General features: G+C 40.9%; 1 protein-coding gene across 3 annotated transcripts in view; it reads left to right on the forward strand.

The window, feature by feature from the left end:
• Positions 1-15,164, forward strand: part of RALGPS2 (Ral GEF with PH domain and SH3 binding motif 2) — a 115,774-nt gene that overhangs the window by 11,648 nt on the left and 88,962 nt on the right. For all 3 annotated transcript variants that reach the window (XM_069862638.1, XM_069862637.1, XM_069862639.1), the window contains exon 2: positions 12,959-13,090. In XM_069862638.1, coding sequence (XP_069718739.1) covers positions 13,034-13,090 — 57 coding nt within the window. In that variant the 5' untranslated portion in view covers positions 12,959-13,033. The remainder of the gene's footprint in view (positions 1-12,958; positions 13,091-15,164) is intronic.

Below are 15,164 nucleotides of genomic sequence, written 5' to 3' on the forward strand. Positions count from 1 at the left end.
TGAAAATACTGCAATGTGAAGTGTATCTTGTATTTCATCAACCTCCTGGAATTGCAAATTTACACAATTTCTGAACCTGGAATCTACTTCACTCCTTGCTGCAATATTGCAGTTGTAAGGTAACTCATCTTAAACTCACAATAATCGAGCCTTAAAAGTGCTTAAGTGGTGCAGAATTTGAAAGCACAGAATTCTGCACAAGAGTTCCCTAGTAGCAGCCTGAGGGCAGTGCCCTGCTTCTGCAGGGCCACAAAACATCCTACTGGCAACTGGGATCCCTGTCCAGCTCTCCCAGCTCAGTTTCTCAGCACAGATTTTTCTTTGCTGGGGCTTTTTGTTGCTTCAAGCAAGGCTTTGCCCTCTTTGGTGTGCTGTGGCCAGCTATATTTCTTATGTTGACAGGTTTCCTTGTACATCCAGGACAAGGACAGTTTAGTATCAATAACGATGGAGTGGTATCAATCGTACAAATTGTACCTTTGGCCGCTGATTCCAAATGTCTAAAAACTATAACCTTTTTTCATGTTCTTCCTCCTATTCCAGGTAAATCTTGTGTGACAGCAAGAATGTTCATCTTGGCCAATGGTGTGTTTGGATGGCTGAATTATTTTAGCTAAAACTCCTCAAGCAGCAGTAGGGGGCATGACAGGGGCTCAAACAAATGTTCTATTTTCATCTAGATGAGGTGGAGAATTAGCTTTCATCTGTTTGTCCTGAATGGCTAGTCTCTGCTGCTTAAGGGTATGCCAGTGCTATTGATTAGTCTGGTCCAGAACATCCCCTTGCTTGTAGAAGAGGGGGGAAAAATGACTTTAGTGAAAGATTTAGTGCAGAACTCCTGAGAAGTTTCCTGCCAGAAATCCCTAGAGGACAAAAAAAGCTTACCTGGTAGGTGTTTTAGGATCTGAGAATCTTTGCTTTTGTTTGAGACTTGACCAAGATTTGCGCTCCTCCTTTGTTTTCACATTGTGCTGGCTTTGGTGACCATACAAAGGAAAGGAAAGTATTTTGTAAGCAGTCTGCCAAGACCAGAGATCTCAGCTGTTAGTGCTAACAGAAAGAGCAGTTCATAATGCTCATAGTGAATTTTTTTTTTTTTTAAGGTGCCAGTCTGAGCTTTTTTAAAGGTACACTTAATGTCACTGAATGGTCACATAATAATGTTTTCTGTATTCCTAATTGCAATACCCTGCCATGCCATAGTGTGGACTTCCTTGCATTGCAGCATTCTAGATTTACTTTTTATCAGTTAAAAGATTAACAAAGATGAAGGTTATTTTCTTTTCAGTTAAATGAACCATTAAACAGCATGATTTGCTTAAGAAGAAATAGCATTATCTCCTGTAAAACAGTAGCTTTACATTCAAAACACCATTCTCTTTCAAATCTCTACCAAAACTATATCATATACAGGCTGTCTTTCTCTCATTGCTCTTGGACCTAAGTTTTCAGCTTGCATATATCTGCACTCAAGTGAGTTTTTAATGCCTGCATGCATCGATTTGGCACAAATGGACACAGCTGCATTTCATAAGCTGAAGGATGTGTTTGAGTAAGAAGTATCCAGTCATCCACTGAATATCTCTAATATCCAAGTAGAATTTGGATAGGATTTCACTTATGGACTTAGTGCTGAGTTCGTAGGGCTGGAATAATCTTAAAAATCCTGCTTGACAGACTGTATCGAAGACATACTGGAATTTTGGGGGATGGGTAAAAGAGCTGCACTTGACTCCTAAATACTGAAAAGACAGGCAAATGCTCTTACTGTCAGCAGTTGCCATGCTCTTAAAAGCATATAAACATTGCAGGATCCCCCATGCTTCCTGTAAGGTCTGGTAGAAAATGCTTGTCCCTGCTCTGAACGTGTTTAGTTGCTCTCACTTGGCTTACGTGCCTGCAGCCTTTCTGTGCCTGTCAAACCATGCAGGCAGCTAGCGCTGTGTGTACATGTGCATCCTGTGCTTTCACTCTAAGGCCAGCAAACTGTTTCCAGGTTTGTGTTCTCCTTTCCTGGCGCGTCGGTCATATTGCCACTAAATCCAGTGCAGAGCAAAGGGATGTATGCACCTTTCTAGTAGTTCTTGTTTGTTGCATTCCTCATTTGAAGCCATGGATCGCAAACCACACAGCGTGACTCTACCTCTTTAGGAGGTCATAGAATCATAGGAAGAGACCCACTGGATCATCGAGTCCAACCATTCCTATCAAACACTAAACCATGTCCCTCAGCACCTCGTCCACCCATGCCTTAAACCCCTCCAGGGAAGGGGACTCGACCCCCTCCCTGGGCAGCCTGTTCCAGTCCTTGCAGAAATAACTTTATTTCCTTGGTTCCTGGTTTAAAGTTCTCGTGTGCAATGAAGAACATGATAACCTTTCTCCTGCAATTTGTCTTTTTCCCTGCTTTGTAACAAAGAATTTGAGGCTTGCCTTTACTGCCATTAGAGGTATAGAAATGTTTTAGTATAGTAGGTTCTTGCACTTTGCCAGCTAAGATCTGCCAGTTAGTGTTTGTGCTGCGCCTTGGTGTCTCTTTGATGTCTTCTGGAAACCATTGTATTCTACATCAGTTATGCAAATTCTATAAACTCTGAAGATAATTCTTTTGTCATTCCTTCTCCAGAGCAAATCCTTTCGTCAATAATGTAGGTAGATGGCTTAGAAATAGCTCCAGCAGGGCTCTCATTTTTACTGTCTATTTACCTGAAATTGCATTTAGATTTTGTGGTGATTCAACTGTTGTTAGTGCACACACGAGAAATAAGGTGGATATACAAGAATTTCAGGCCTTCAAATAAATTCCTGTCTGCATTGAGTGTCTAAAGAAGCAAGATTTCCCTGCAATCTACTGTAAGCTTTTGTTCTGATAACAAGAAAAAAAGGCAGATAGCATTTAAAAAATACCCTATCTGCCTTCATGAAAATGTTCACTCTGAAGTATTTTGGTTGAAGCAAACATATGGTTGGGCTCCAATTTCAGGTGCTTTGAGTAGGTCATTGACATCCGGATGGGCCAGCTGACAAATCCCCAGTGGATTTATCTGGTTGTTCTTGAACATTTAAAACAGGGCTCCAACATCCATTTGGTTTGTTGAAGTCCTGGGTTTTGGTGAATTAACTTGGATTTGCTTAGTTTCTCTAACATGTTTTATCAGGCAGATGTTTTGGTGGTCGGCAGTTACTGACTGGTCTTGGATGAAGAAAAGTATTTAATATTAAACTGTAGGTATTTGGGTCTTTACCTGCTCTCTTGTTAGTTACCTGATTTACTGAGGCTTTTCCACAGAGAGTTAATGTGGGAAAGGTGTTGATGCTTGGATGGATAAATAACTGGTTTGTAGAAGGTGGATACTCTGAGCCTGATACACGTTCATAAACTAATACAGGGCTGTGGCACAGGCAGAAAATCCAGCTCTCTTTCCCAGATGTCTCTTGTAGTTCCATGTAACTGTTGTCATACCAAATATAGGCAGTTCATATGCTGTTATTTTTTTTTCCTGTTAGCACTATTTCTATAGCAACAGTGCAAACTTCTATATAGATGCATGATGTTAAAAAATTAATTATAGAGAAAGTTATTGAAATGCTGTCATCACAGGTGTTATTGGTAAAGACTTCATTCAGCTCTCTGCAAGCTGAATTTTAAAACAGACTGAGATCTTGTGCCTTTTGTTCAAGAGAGATCCTCATTGTCTATTAGTGGCTTTACAAAGAACAAGGTTAAATATTCTCTGTACGGTATTCTCTTCTTCCTGAATGAGAGTCAAGTATTCAATGTGGGGGGAGTTTTGCCTTCTTTCCCCTAAATGTGAATCTTTTGTCTTTCTGTACAAAGGAAATTGAGACAGGTGCATGTCCTGAGTCTTCAGTTCTGTGGATTTGGAGGCTGTTACTCAGCAAGTTGGCACTATATCTCCTGCTTGTCAAGAATCTATCCCAGTATGGTTTGATTATCCTGGTTTTGATTTGGCTGTTCAGTTTTGACTGTAGCACTTTGGGCCTGCAGATGATCATTCAACAGGTTGCATGGATATACGAATTATCTTTATGTCCACGTCTGATGTGTCGATGTACACAGAATATTCGGTCTTGATACTTGGTCTTAGTGCTTTTGGCGTGTGAATTGTGGTGATTGTTGGGGACAGAGTTCCTATAGCCTGTTGCCAGTAACAAAGCTCATGCTGTTCAGGTGTCATCTCTGTTTCACAACTTGCAAGCCTGCAGTTGCCTGTCAAGTTTTATTTAAATATTATCCCCAAATCTTTTTCCTGTGCAGTATTTTCTCCAACCTGAGAGAAGGAATGCCACCCACACAGGTTCATTTTGAGATTGTTAGCGATTTTCTTCAAGTTTATCTTCTGCTGGAATTCTTAGTGTTGTCTTGTTAAAAATAAAAGTTTTTTATAAAAGGAAGCTTCTAGAGACTTCTCACAGTGAGCGTGTTGTGTTATTTTTGCTGGTGCACAGTCTATAATGACGCTTCCCTATTCGTGTTTTGTTTGCATTATCCAGAAACAAAGAACCTGAGTGCCTAAGGGGCATGGTTTAGTGTTTGATAGGAATGGTTGGACTCGATGATCCGGTGGGTCTCTTCCAACCTGGTTATTCTATGATTCTCTGAAAAGAGTACTTGGATCTTGGAGGTCATGCTATCAGCATTCAGTGTGCCACTGCTGCACACTCTTAAGTATGATTCTTCTGTTCAGAATGTTGTCCACAGATGTATTCTTCCTTTGTTCATTCCATGGATACCCTGCCTGCACATCTAACCCGTGACAAAAGTACTTTGGAACTGAACATCAGTTAGTCAAGTTGACGTTGATTATTGACTATTCCTCTTCTTGCAAGCAAAACCGATAGCTACATGGACTTGTAGTGGAGGGCTTGGAAAAGCCAGTTGTGGAGAGGTTGTAATCTTGTAGAGCTACCTAATTAAAAGTAACTGCTTCTTGTTCAAATAATTCCTATTTATTTTCTATTTCTTCATGGAAATAAATATCAGCAGTTCCTGTCTTTCAAAAATGTCTTCAGGTTGTGATTTCTCATGTTTTGTGTTTGGAGCGTTGCTCGAACAGGCTAAACTGTTGGTTGGCCTGAATTCTGGAGAGTTAGGCAGAGGAAGGTAAAATCTTATTATACCCCATGTACTTTATGTGCCAAAATAATTTGGTTCCTTGGTGCTTCCCTTTTTGGCTTATGGGAAGAAAGCCAAACCATACATTGTAACTTCAGATGTTCAGTTTGTTCTGACAGCAACTGTGAAATAATAGCCTGATCCAAAGGAATAATACGGCCTTGTGTGCAACATCTTTTCCAAAGAACTGCAGAACAGAATAGAGGCTTGTAGGTCATCTCCAAAGAAAGCAGCTTTGGGAACCTGGTAATTCGTAAGCAGTTCAAGTGAACTTCTTCAGTACTTCTGTAGTTGTTATTCACTTAGTGAACCTACGTTTTGTCTTCTAATGCTCAAGCTCTTCTGGAGAGAACTTGTGTTAGAAGAAAGCAAACCTCTTGCAACCCCAGGCTAAACTTAAATGGCATATACACGTGTTCACATTTTTGGCTTACTCCATTTGTTGCCTGCAATGCTGCTTTCCTTCGGCTTGATTAATGCTTGCATTGTCTGAGGGCCAGGATCTGCTACTGCTTGCAGCTGTGTACCAGGGCTAGTGCTAAAATTTGTTGCCTTGTGCAACAGTTAACTATTGTCTGCGAGTCAGTGCAGCAGGTACAGACGGTACACGTTGGACCGGTAAGAATCTCCATCCTATTTCTGTGTAATTCATGTAAAAAACCTTCCATTTTGAGTTTAACTTCTTTGTTGCTGTTGCAAGTTGATTACAAACAGAGCTAATAATTTTATTTTTTTCGTAGGATTTGGTAAATAAGTAGCTGGAGAGGGATATTCTGCATTTCTATGTTTTTTTCATTATCTCATCTGAGCAAATGGAAGCTGAGTTGTACCTGCTCTTGAGGTTGAGGAGTGCACTGTGTACTGGAGCACCAGAAAGGTATCTTGGTAGCTGGAAACAGAGTAAGATATGAATGAGACAGTCTTACTGTGTGTTACCTTAATGTTTTCTCTCTCTTTTCTTCCTGCTGGCACCCTCCAAATCAAAGAATGAGGGGCAAAGCAAAATCATCTTATTGCTGCCTTTGTTCAGAAGGCAAGCACACACATAATGGTGAAAACTCTGTGGGTACCTTAAGAATAACAATTTCACCAAATTGTTTGTCTAGGTAAAGCCTTTTCTAGGATGACAGAAGAGAATCTAAATTAAAGACCATATTTAAATGAAGTTGATTTTATTGAGAACTTTATTGTCCAATCTACTAAAACCATTTTTTTGTTCTGTTTATTGCTATTCTGTGGATTCTAATCTAATCTGTCTTGGAGCTCAATTTATACCCATCTACAAGAAGGGTCAGAGGGGGGATCCAGGAAACTTCAGGCCTGTCAGTCTGACCTCAGTGCTGGGGAAAGGTAGAATGGGAACAGGTGATCTTGAGTGCTGTCATACAGCTTATGCAAGAGAACTGGGTGATCAGGCCCAGTCAACACGGGTTCATGAAAGGCAGGTCTTGCCAAACTAACCTGATCGCCTTCTATGACAAAGTGACTCGACTACTGGAAGAGGGAAAGGCTGTGGTTGTAGTCTTCTTGGACTACAGTAAAGCCTTTGACACAGTTCCTCCCAGCATTCTGCTTCGGAAACTGTCACCTCTGGCCTGGACAGGCGCACGCTCTCCTGGGTGGAAAACTGGTTGGCTGGAGGGCCCAGAGGGTGGTGGGAAATGGAGTTAACTCCAGCTGGAGGCCAGTGACAAGTGGGGTTCCCCAGGGCTCAGTGCTGGGTCCAGCCCTGTTCAATGTCTTTATCAATGACCTGGATGAAGGCATCGAGTGCACCCTTAGTAAATTTGCAGAGGACACTAAGCTGGGTGGAAGTGTGGATCTGCTGGAGGGTAGGGAGGCTCCAAAGGGATCTGAACAGGCTGGATCCATGGGCTGAGACCAGTGGCATGAGGTTTAACATGGCCAAATGCCGGGTCCTGCACTTGGGGCACAACAACCCTGTGCAGTGCTACAGACTAGGAGAAGAGTGGCTAGGAAGCTGCCTGGAGGAGAGGGACCTGGGGTGTTGGTTGACAGGGGCTGAACATGAGCCAGCAGTGGCTCTTGTGCAGATTTCAGTTTGTTAGCATTAGCAAGGCAAGATTCCTGGTTTCTATTTCTGCAATGAGCCTGGAAGCCCTTCTCTGCACTTGTTTCATTCAAAAATCTTTTGGAAGCCAGGTGACCAGAATTGCAGAGTACAGCATCAAGGTCTCTTGTGAAATGTTTTGGAGTTAGGATTTTTCTGTAATTGCGAATGTCTTGATCTTCTGTGGCTACTTAATGCTTATGGCATCAGTGGCAGTCACTTCCAACTGATGTGCTGAAATTTGTAGCAGGAGTTTTACAGGCATCAATGCAAAAGATCCTCTAGCGATTAACTTTCATTTCTCATTCTTCTGTCCATCAGCTAGTTCTGTCTGACTTCTATTATGTTGCGTTCCTATATTTCCAATGTTTTTATCATTTTGGTATTTGTACTGGTGTTGCACATTTAATAGCTGTTAGTAATCTCTTACTACTCTTAATATTATGCTCCTCTGTCTCTGTTTTTGCCGTGTCTCTACTTTGTGCGTGTTTCTACTCATGCCTGTTATCTCACTCTTCACTAGTGGCAGCTTTGCCTAGATTCGTTCATTTGGAGACTTCATAGTGTGTGAAAGTTTGTATTTGGAGTTTATCTTCAGTCATATATTTCCTGCAGGAGAATGACATTGTATTAAGTTGCTTGAGCTTTTATTTCGTCTCCATTGTGGAAGTTTGTTTTTATCAGTTTTGCTATTTTGTATTACCTCTTAGTATTATCGTGCTCACTGAAAACTGAATTTAAAGCATGTGTTTAGGTGGCTTTCATTTTTAATGCAGTGTTCACACTATCTTTATTCTTACAGCCCAGTAACCTAGTTGTGTGTTCTAGTTTTGGCGGGTCAAGTGTAAAGCTGAAGAACAGAGTTTGGAAGTTGCACTTCGATTTGACTTGAGAAAATCTTTCACAGTTGGATGGACATTCTTTGTCCTGTTGCCTGTTCTTTGATGACTTTCTGCTTAATTGTGGGGCGTTCGTGTGTGTGTGTTGTTTTGGTTTGGGATGTTTTTCATATTTCAGCGTGTTTTGGTTTGTAGGTTTGCGCTTGGTTTGGGTTTTTTTTCCCTTTTAGGCACTAAGCTTTCTTCTGATCTTCAGGCGTGTTTCCATGCTAGGGTGTACTGTGCATGGGGGAGTGCAGATTCAGCACAGCCCAATGCATTTCTATTTCTTGTTGAGAAACAAATAGCCTTTCTGTACTGTTGTCAGAATAGAAGTGAGGGTTTGTACAAGGTCAAGAGCTCAGGTTGATCTTTGAACCAGTCTCCTGGTTCTTACCGTGCTTGAGTCCCCAAAGCCTGGTGGTGGCTTCGCGTTCAGATTTGGTCATTAATCCATGCAATGCGCTTCTGTTTTCTTTGTGGGGGTCTGTGATCAAAACAAATGACATTTTGAGCGGACATTGTGAATACAAACAAGGAGGATCTTGGTCATTGTGACTCCTGAGTCATTCATAAAATTGTGCTGTGGCTGTGTTTCCTTAAAACTTTTGTACTGTTAAGGACAGGAAGTTTTTAATGTAATCTTAGCGTTCTCTTTTAAAATGCTGCTTGCTCAGTATATTTTGGAGATCTATTTGATTCAACCTAAGACAAGAATATCCCTGTTTTTTTCCTGTGGAAGTGATTCACACTTAGCTGAGTAAAAAACTCTCTGGGCAGGTTCTTCTAGATATTCCACGCATGGAGGGTATATTAAATTAAATACTAAATTTAGTTATCTGAAGATAGTTTGTTATACAGGATTTTCGATTTAGCGAAGTGATACAAAATATACTGAAATAATAATACAGATGCCATTTATTCTTAGCAAAATACAGCAATTGCAACATCATGTTCCAGCATGACACCAGTGTGATCGCCCTTACTGGTCTCTAGAGTGTGCTCACCATCACGCTGCTGGGTCACCAGGAAGGAATATGTGGGTTGAAGCCAGCTCAAGCCTGTCACTCTCTTGGAGACTCCTTTGTTAGTTTAGTTTGCCTGCTCTGAGCTGAGCCACCTACTCGCTAGTGAACTGGGGGAGACATTCGCTTTTGAATGAACTCGGGGAGAGACATTTGCACTGCTGTTTAATTCACTGGACTGCAATACAGTCAGATGATCTACTCAACTGACAGAGCTGCTTATCTAAAACAAAGGCCACCCTCTGGTCCCCTTTGTGCTGAGATAAAGGCAGCTTCTTTGCAACAGCTGCGGTCAGTCACACCCTGCGTTACTCCAAGCTTCATGGACGCATTGCCCTTCTCTCCACCGAGCCGCCTTCCATTTGGGGGTGTATAGGTCAGTCACTGTGATGGAATGATCATTAAATACAGCCTTGTGTGAATCTGCAGAAAAACGCAGTCACTGGAGCCAGCAGACGCTGCTTAGTCTAGACATTTTCATTCTTTGGCTGTGATGAATATTTTTATCAATATGTTTAGTTGGCTTTTTACTGTACTGTGTGCATGGCATGAAAAGGTAGGTAGTGTCTTCAGGCTTCAGGCTGGCATAAGCACATGGTTAAGTATTTTTTGCATCATGTAAGACATTTTCGGTTCCACATTTAATGGATTTCTGAGCACAAAGGCATTTGTTGAATTGATGAAGAGGAACAGACTGGAAGTTCAAATTACTCAGTGTAATTCAGTTGTTGTAATTGGATACACAGGGCACGCAGTGAAAACCAATGTGTGACTCACTATTGCAGCGTGACAACAGCCACTCTGCGTATCCAGCTACGCTGCTGGGAGCTGTTATCTCTCTGATATTGCCATTTACTCCTTATTTTGGTGTTGAGCAGAAGGATTGTGTGACAAGCAAATGATTTACTTATTCCAGTGTTAGGTTTTGTTCAATGTCTGCCTTAAACAATACACTGACTGAAGCTGTTGCTGTGACTTCTCATTGTTGTAGGACTGGTGATATTCTCATGTCTAATGCAGATTTTTTTTTTTTTTTTAATGTTGTGAATTCTGGAACTTTAAAGTTGGTAAATTCCAGATTATAGCAGTTCAATGCTAATTCTGCTCCTTATTCCATCTCCACCAAGTGGGGAAAGAGTACAAATGTATTCAAACATGCTGTTGTAATGCAGCAGTGGGTACAAAATTAACATAGTGTGGACAGCTTTGTTATGATGCAGCCTGCCTGGCAGATGTTGTATTTTGTAATTGATTTCTTTTGCTTGTCAGGCTTTTCTAAGTGATTTTCTTTTATTTTCCATGCCTCATGGGAGTCTCTTCTCGGTGTGGTGGCCGATTTCAGCCATAAGGGGTGGAATTCTCACAGTTTCGTTGTAGTGAGTAACCAGGTAGCAAAGCAAAACCTGGATCCATGTGTGTCTCGGTTGCACCCTGCAGGTACAATCCTCTGAGGTAGAAAGTCTGACACGTGGTGTCTAGGCTCACCAGTCCCATTTAGCCTGCTGCTAGGTGGATGAGACGCACAGTGTTTGGACGGAACAGGAATAAGTGCCGTCTGTCTGGCATTCGGAATGGGTGGGCAGATGCAAACAGAGCTCAGAGTAGCTTAGGCAACAGGTAGCAAACAGGAGCTGTTGCGTTATGGTGTTGAGGATAAGGCTTGAGAGAGTGCGTTAGGAAACGGGGAGAAGTTGCTTGGGCTTGTCACGGGTGGATATGTGTTATGTGAGACCAGTGATGGGGGAACTGGTCTTTAACTCTGTGGCTTACAGAGGAGCTGCTTGGCTCGTGTATATCTGAGGCTGCTCTGCAAACTTCATAGGCTTCTCTGGTACGCTTGATTTCTTGAAAATAGCACAATCCAAATCCTCCACAAGACTTCAAACTTCAGTTTTTACTTTTTCCTTGGTCAGAAAGGGCTCTACTCTAGTTTTCCTCAGTGTCACTCCCCATTAGTAAGGGGGAGGGTGAACACCTGAAGTGTATGTGAGACAAGGGTCAAATATATAACTTGTAGTTTAAGATTGGTTTTGTATGATACAATTATGGACCATGTAGCATGATAAAGTTGGGCAAAGTATTGATTTTTCTTTATAATTACAGTAGTCAAAAAAACCAAAAAACCCCCACATTTTTAAAGGGCAGTTTTTTTCAGCAGGGATGATGATTAAATTGGGACAAGAGTACACTTTGAACACATGGAGAAATTGAAACTGGTTTTGGAGGTGTGATACCTCTGTCGTCTGCTGTCACTACACAAGTGAGAATTAGAACACATTAGTTGGTTTTCTTTCCTAAGTGAAAAGGCTGTAGGAAACAGGTACTGGGGAGCAGAGCGCTTGGAAATACTCTACACGAGGCATCTGAAGGGTGGTTGGGATAGGAAAGGACAGGACAGCAGTGACACTAGCAAGCCAAAGATAATGTGGGTTTTCCCTTCGTATGGTCTGTTGGTATAATACCAGCTAAAATCTGAGTGCAGTTATATACACAATTATAGCCTATGAGCTGGGAGTGTAATGTTGAAGTGAGAGGTAGCGTCTTCTGCCCTGTGAATGATACAGTCCCATGAGATTTTGTTAAAAAAAAAACAAACCAGAAAAGAGTAGCACGTAAATGACTTCTGAACGGCAGAAGTACAACTCAGTGTAGGTCAGATGGGGACTGCAAGTACCCCAAAATACCTAGAAGCTGTAGCTTTTGGCTGAGGTTTGAGCGTGGTTCTTTCAGTCGCTCTCCTTCCTGTATGGTGTTCCTGCAACAACACTTTAAAGCTGCTGCTTCTCTTGAGGATATTTTATTAATTAAATATTGCGGTTTCTTGCCTTCCAGGCTTGTTGTCTGACATACTTGGTTTAAATCCTGAGGAGAAAGAGCTTTCTGAATTAGTTTATTTTATTTATTTCATTATGTAGAAGTCTTAAGCATGAGATGCTGTCTTTTCATGTGGTATTGCTCAGTTAGCTGCTACTTACCTTCTCCATCTATTTGCAGGCTGTGTAATAATTCCGAGTACAACTGTATATCGAAAGTGAATTTCATAAGCAGTAATTTTGGTATCAGTCACGCTAGTTATAAAAATACACCTATAAAAACTTGTTTATAATCATTTTCACACTAGAGGGCACTAACATCTCATGAAATTTAAGCCCAAACCGATTTTTATTCTCTGACACATGATTATTGGATAGTCTTTATAGTTTTTGTATTACTAAATTACTATTACTATTATTTTTACTACTATTACTAAAGCTTTTGTAGTGGATGCCAAAGGTTTCCATTTCTTTGCAGCCTTTGTAGAAATGAAAAGTAAAAGTAATACTGTTCTTCTGAGGATGGGTTAAGACTTAGTGTGTGAAGTTTTCCTTTATGTGTGGCTTGGATTTTTTTTTTTTTGTTATGGAGAAAAGTGTGAATTCCACTTGTACTCTTAAACTGCTTTTTGTGTGGGAATTTCCACTTGAAGCTGGTGAATAGGTGTTTAAGATAAGAAGCTATTGGATAACTTCTTATAGTAGATATGTAATAGAGTTAACATCTGGGATATACTTCTTAAAGTTGGTAATCAGAGGAGAATACATGAAATGATGCTGCAGGACGAACTTTTAGTTAGGGTTAATGCACACATTTGATACTTGGTATATAGAAAATAGTATTGAAAAGAGTATGGAAGCCTGTACATCCAGTAAGTAATGGATTGCAATGGAACCTTCAGGTGTTTGTTTTATGGAGCGAACTTAAAGTTTGGGCCCCAATGTGATACAGCTGTTTTGGAAGTACTTTATTTTTGTAATGAATTTTAGATACTGAGTCTTGTTTAAAACTGATGACGTTTTGCTCTTTGTAGGTATGGTTATTCAGTTGCCTTGGAGATGATCCTGCTACTGTAAATGTAGGGCTGAAGATTGATGGTGTGGGCAGTATGGACCTAATGAACGGACAGGCAAGCAGTATTAATATTGCGGCTACTGCTTCAGAGGTAAGGATTTCAAAACTCGTGTCCTGTAGACTTAAGATCATAAGTACTCCATTTTTTCTAAATGCACCAAAAAGTGGGGTTTTTTAACTGATCTCATTCATCAGGTTCTTGATTTGTGTCTTGCTTTCATATGCCCCTGTTTAGATGTAAGTAACTCTGTTCTGAACTTTGTATACCAAAATAAAGCATGAGCTAACATTTATAGCCTTGCCCTAGCCAAAGCTGCCTTTTTTATGGTCTCTTCCATCACTGCTAGACAAGGAAGCTTTTCTTTTCAACTTTTAACATCAATAGATGCTCCTAGTGCAACAAGCTGGGCTGGCAAAGCCTGTGGGAAACATTCTTTTCTTTGACAGATACATATGTGTGTCGAGGTGGTCTGACAACAGTAATAATGAAGTAAGGATGCTCCCCTTCTCCCTTGGACCACATTCAGGCACTGGTGTGGGTCCCCTCCCGTCCAACAAAGTTTCTGCCCTCTGTAAGTGAAGAGCTTGTGAGTTAAGAGCCTGTGCCTGAGCCAGATAATGGAGACTGGCCTCTGGGCTGCCGCCTTCGAGCCTGAAGTTAACAGAGTTCTCCATTTGTCATCTGTTTGTTAAGGAAAAGAGGCAGGGTGAAGTTAGCGCCAGAACTCCTTCACTTTTTGCTAGGATGACACGAGGAGCTTATGAGACTTGTGATGGATTCCTAAATTCTTAACAGTGTTGGAGAATTTATAAGATCTGAGTTTTTTTGTTATTGTTCAGAAGACTTGCAAATTACTCCTTCTTCAAGTTTTTGTTGGATTGGTGGTTTGGGGTTGTTTTTGTTTTGTTATTGCCTTGTAGTACTGGGATGCAGGGAAGTGAAAATCTGCCTTCAGTGTCTGAGTCATCTTTCCAGACACACTGTCTGTCTTCTCTAGTGGAACTAAATACGTTCTTGGCTTGTGCAGATGGACAATGCTGACCTAAGCTTTCTGCCCAGGGTTACATTATTGTCAATGCGTATTATTTTTATTGCTTTTGCCACAGTTAGAAGCATGGTTTTGCTTTTGTGGATTTCAATTTGTCTTTTTTCTTTGGTTCTTTTGTTTAAAAGACAAAGTACTCAAGAACACTGCAGAGTCAGTAGTGGTGAGAGCCAAAAGGTCCTAAAAGCGGTTGTTTCCTCGAATGAATCTTTGGACCATACCAAAGGTGTTTTGTTTTATATATTTACACGTGTGTTTTGATAGCAGAGCTGCATGTGTGCGCTTCCACGGGCATATGGAAATGGAAAGTACTGGAAACAAGGGGAAAGGAAAGCTAGAGTGTTGTGTTAGCAAAAGGAATCAAATAATCTCCAGCACAATTTCACACCTATTGTCAAGATTTAAACAAGAAAGTTGGCATCAGTCTCCCAGACCAGTATTTTTTTAATACGGATTCTTGTACTTCCCTTTATTGTATTATGAGTCGATTGGCCGTTTGCCGGCTTGCAGCTGACAAATGTGCTGTAGGAAAGTTCTCTTTTTACTCAACAAGAGTAATGAGTGTTTACATGATGTCTGATAATGTTGAGTGCAATGTATTTTGGGAGATTTACACAAGTTTACTTTGAGCAAGTGATATGTGATGAGTTTGGGGTTTTTTCCTATCTAATGAGACGATGGAGGACTTGTAACTAAAATGTTTCTGTGTGTTGGTTACTGAAGATGCCTGTCTGGTTTGCAGATTTTGGTGGTGTTTGCAAAGTTAGGTTTTTCAGAGAGGTGGTGCTGTTAGAAGAACATAACTAAACCCAGACTCGATTATTAAAAGAGTGTGTATTTTCTTTATATGTCCTTATAACAGAAGTGCTTACAATGGACAGGAGTTTTTCAGCTGTCTGGATTCTCTAGGAGTTCAAATGTTCCTGTTTCTGTGAGTGACAAGACAAAATCAAAACATATAGGTGCCTCTGAACCACTTGTAGTATTTTCAGGAGAAAACATCAGCTCAGTAGAACTATTTACCAGCACTAGTGACTGTGTGCCATCTTCCCTCCTGCCTCGGCATCAGCTGACACGATGCAGGTGCTACTGAGAGCACAGTGGAGCAGTGCTAAAGTT

The sequence above is a fragment of the Phaenicophaeus curvirostris genome, chromosome 8 (assembly GCF_032191515.1).
Source record: "Phaenicophaeus curvirostris isolate KB17595 chromosome 8, BPBGC_Pcur_1.0, whole genome shotgun sequence".
NCBI classification, from domain to species: Eukaryota; Metazoa; Chordata; class Aves; order Cuculiformes; family Cuculidae; genus Phaenicophaeus; species Phaenicophaeus curvirostris.